At 55.4% G+C, this 3232-nt stretch overlaps 1 protein-coding gene across 1 annotated transcript in view; it reads left to right on the plus strand.

The window, feature by feature from the left end:
* COL22A1 (collagen, type XXII, alpha 1) overlaps positions 1 to 3232 on the plus strand; it is a 144036-nt gene that overhangs the window by 39746 nt on the left and 101058 nt on the right. The window contains exon 9 of the mRNA XM_004679973.1: positions 3137 to 3175. Coding sequence (XP_004680030.1) covers positions 3137 to 3175 — 39 coding nt within the window. The remainder of the gene's footprint in view (positions 1 to 3136; positions 3176 to 3232) is intronic.

A 3232-nucleotide genomic window follows, 5' to 3' on the forward strand; every position in this document is an offset into this window, starting at 1 on the left:
CTCCAAGCCCAGTGGCCAGGAGCACGGCCTGGGTCCACTGTCCCCCGCCTTTGTTTCCTCATCTGTCGATGCTGGGGGGCACAGTGATGATGAAGTCACCCGTCTGGGCTCTGGGGATGCAGTGCGTGAGCACACGCGAGAGGGTCAGGGCAGCTGAGCGCAGCCAGGGCTCCCGTTGCTGTTATTTCCCGGGACTGGGAGGAGACAGCTTCACTCTCCGCGCCGTGTAAGGTGTCTGCCGCTCAGCGTGGTGTCAGAGGGACCGAGGGCCTGCCCTTGGCACCTCCTGTGCCAGCTGCTGGCCGCGAGGGGTCTGTGCCTTTCTGACCGGTCCCCCCTGCGCGTCAGCAGAGTGAGGAAGATAGCTGTGACTTTGTCGACAGATGTCTGGCAGATGGTTAGTGAGCGCTGCTCTTCTGTCATCATAACTCTTCTTGAGGGTTCTCAGGGCTCAGGGGCCACCTCGGAGACAAGATAAAACCTCTCCTAGGAGAACTGACCTGGCCAGTGTGACTCACGAGTACCCCGCGCTGTCACCTACCGAGAGCCCGTTCTCGGAGCCATCTTGACAGGGCTCACGGGCATTCGCTCGTTACCCAGCAGCGGCCTCGGCATCGTGGCCTTGTCACTTCTCTAGCAGGAGTGACACAAATGGTCAGACTTGGGCGAGTGGCCCGTGAGCACGGCCTGGTAGGCAGAGACGGAGCCTGCGTGCTCAGCCAGCCCTGTGCCCGCCTGCCTCCCCGCGCCCGCAGCCCGGCTCCTTGGAGCAGCGTCTGCTTGTGCAAAGGAGCACGAGGTAGGGCGAGCTGGCGCACGAGCAGCACTGTGTGCTGGGCTCTGGAACATCTCAGGCTTGTGGTTTCAGGCTCACGCAGCCTTCACGTAAAGTCGCTGAGGAGGGAGCCAGAGAAACAGCCATGGCCTTCTCGCACAGGAAGAAAACCAGGCACCGACTCCGCCCCGAGAGCGCCCAGGCAGCGCCAGCCAAGCCTTGAGGTAGCCCCTGTGATCACGTTCAAAGGGCGAAAGGAGGTTGCTCTTAAAGATGGGAAGAATTTGGATCATCTTTAATCAAAGACAAACTAGAAATCGATATTGTGATCAAGAACCAAATAAACAAATCTAGAGTTTAAAATTGTAGTAAGTGAAAAAAGTCCCGAGCGCCGCTCGACAGTAGACGGCCGAGGAGGAGGCCGCGTTCTTGAAAACAGATCAGTGGAGATGATGCAATCTGGAAAACAGGACAAACCAGAAGGAAACTGAGCAGAACCTCAGAGAAATGCGGGGGCCCATAAAATGCACCCACAGGCAGGTAATGGAGATTCCAGAAGGAGAGGGAAAAAAGGAGTAGAATCCAGTTCAAAGAAAGATTGGTTAAGAGATCCCAAATTTGGTGAAGAGCCACGGTCTGCACAATGCATTTGAGTGAACTTCAGTCAAGAGAGGCACAAAGACTCGGCCTCAGAGACGTCGCAGTGGGGGGTGAAAGGCGAGGCGGGAGCTTGGGAAGCGGCGCGGGACGATGACTCACCTGGTCGAGGGAAGCCAGTCAGGTCAACAGCCGACCTGTCACCAGAAACAATGAGGTCGGGGCGTGATGGCTGCCAGCTCAAAGAAATGTCACACTACAGCTGGGTGGTCAATGGTACTTAGGTCGTGCGTAGAGCAGCAGCAGCACAGGCCGGACGCGTCTAATCTCATCTGCGCTTTGGTGTGAACTGCACGTGGAGCCTGTGGTGCTCAGGTACGTGTGGTTAGCCCCAGCGAGGTCTAGTAATTCCAAATGTATAGCGAGAAGATCACGAAGAGATGGAAATATTGGACCAGCAAGAACTTGCGTAATACAAAAAAAAAAAAAAAAAAGGTCAGTGAAGGAGAAATAAAGGCACACACACAGAAGACAGAGCAATATGTAGAAAACAAAACAGCATGTATAAATATGTAAATATGAAGATGACGTGTGAATTTTTAAGCACATTCATTAAAATCAGAGGTTTCGGACTGGGCGGGATGGAGTCCTGTTTATGGAAGACATAGTTTAGAGTTAACGACACACGGAGAGGCGCAGGATGGAGAATGTACATTTGAAAATCAGTGACTGAAATGAAGTGACTGAAATCATCCTTTATCCGACAAAATAGGTCTTAAGATAATCAAAATTAATAGAAAGAAAGTGAGGCATTTTATAGTGGTAATTAAAGGGCCAGTTCTTTAAAGGCAACAATTATAAACATACACGCTCCTTACAGCAGAGCTTTGAAATATGCAGAGCGAAGCCTGGCAGAGTCCAAGGAGCAGACGCTCACCGTGTGGGGGCTGCAGTCAGCCGCTGATGGTGGATGGGACGACCAGGATCTTGAGGAAAGGGGGACCCTCTGAGGCTGCTGGCGCGAAACGCTACAGCTGCTTTGGACACAGTCCTGCGGTTTCTAGGATTGCCCCAGGACTCGGCAGTTCCGCTCCTCGGTACAGACCCGAAAGAAGGCATGTTTGCCCAAAAGCCTTATACAAAGATGCTCATGGCGTATGTGATCACAGTCAGAAAGTGGACACAGCCCGAATAGCTCCTGGGGAGTGAGTGACCACCACGCGTGGCATCCGTGCAGCGGGGCTGCTGTGCGACGGAGTGAAGCGTGGGTCACGGGCAGCGGGAGGAGCCTCGGAGGCGCTCCGAGGCCGTATTGTTTGGACGTGTGCACGCAGAGTGTCCGGGATGGGCTACTCAATGGAAAATGGACCAGTGCTCGCCTAGAGCAGATCATGGAGGCGGGGAGGGCTCGTGCGGAGGGAGGGGAACGTAACTCATCTTGGGAAGGTGGTGGAAGGTCCTCAAGGCGGTGGTGGCCACGGCCACGCCGCTCTGAGCGCGCTGGCGCCCCCCGCCCCGCGCTCTGTAGAGGCGAGCCGTGCAGTGTGTGAGGTGCAGCTCCCTGAAGATGACAGAGGACGTGGGCAGGAAATACAGCAGCCCAGCACACAGTCGCTGCAGAAGCCCAGGGAGATGCTCCGCCCGCACTCAGCAAACACTCGTTCTTGTCTCCGTGCAGCGCTGAGAGACGGTGTCTGGCCGTTCTCTACCTCAGGCAATGCTGTCAAGCGTGGTGACCCCTTGTTTTCTGCTCTGTGTCCCTAGGGCAGAGGGCCTTTTGTCCACGGAGAAAAGGGTGAAAAGGTAAGCGTGTCCCTCAGCCTCCCCCAGGGCTGTGCAGGTGGTGGGGGAGCGGGGGTG

This window comes from Condylura cristata, unplaced genomic scaffold (assembly GCF_000260355.1).
Source record: "Condylura cristata isolate star-nosed mole 26May11 unplaced genomic scaffold, ConCri1.0 scaffold00009, whole genome shotgun sequence".
Lineage (NCBI taxonomy): Eukaryota > Metazoa > Chordata > Mammalia > Eulipotyphla > Talpidae > Condylura > Condylura cristata.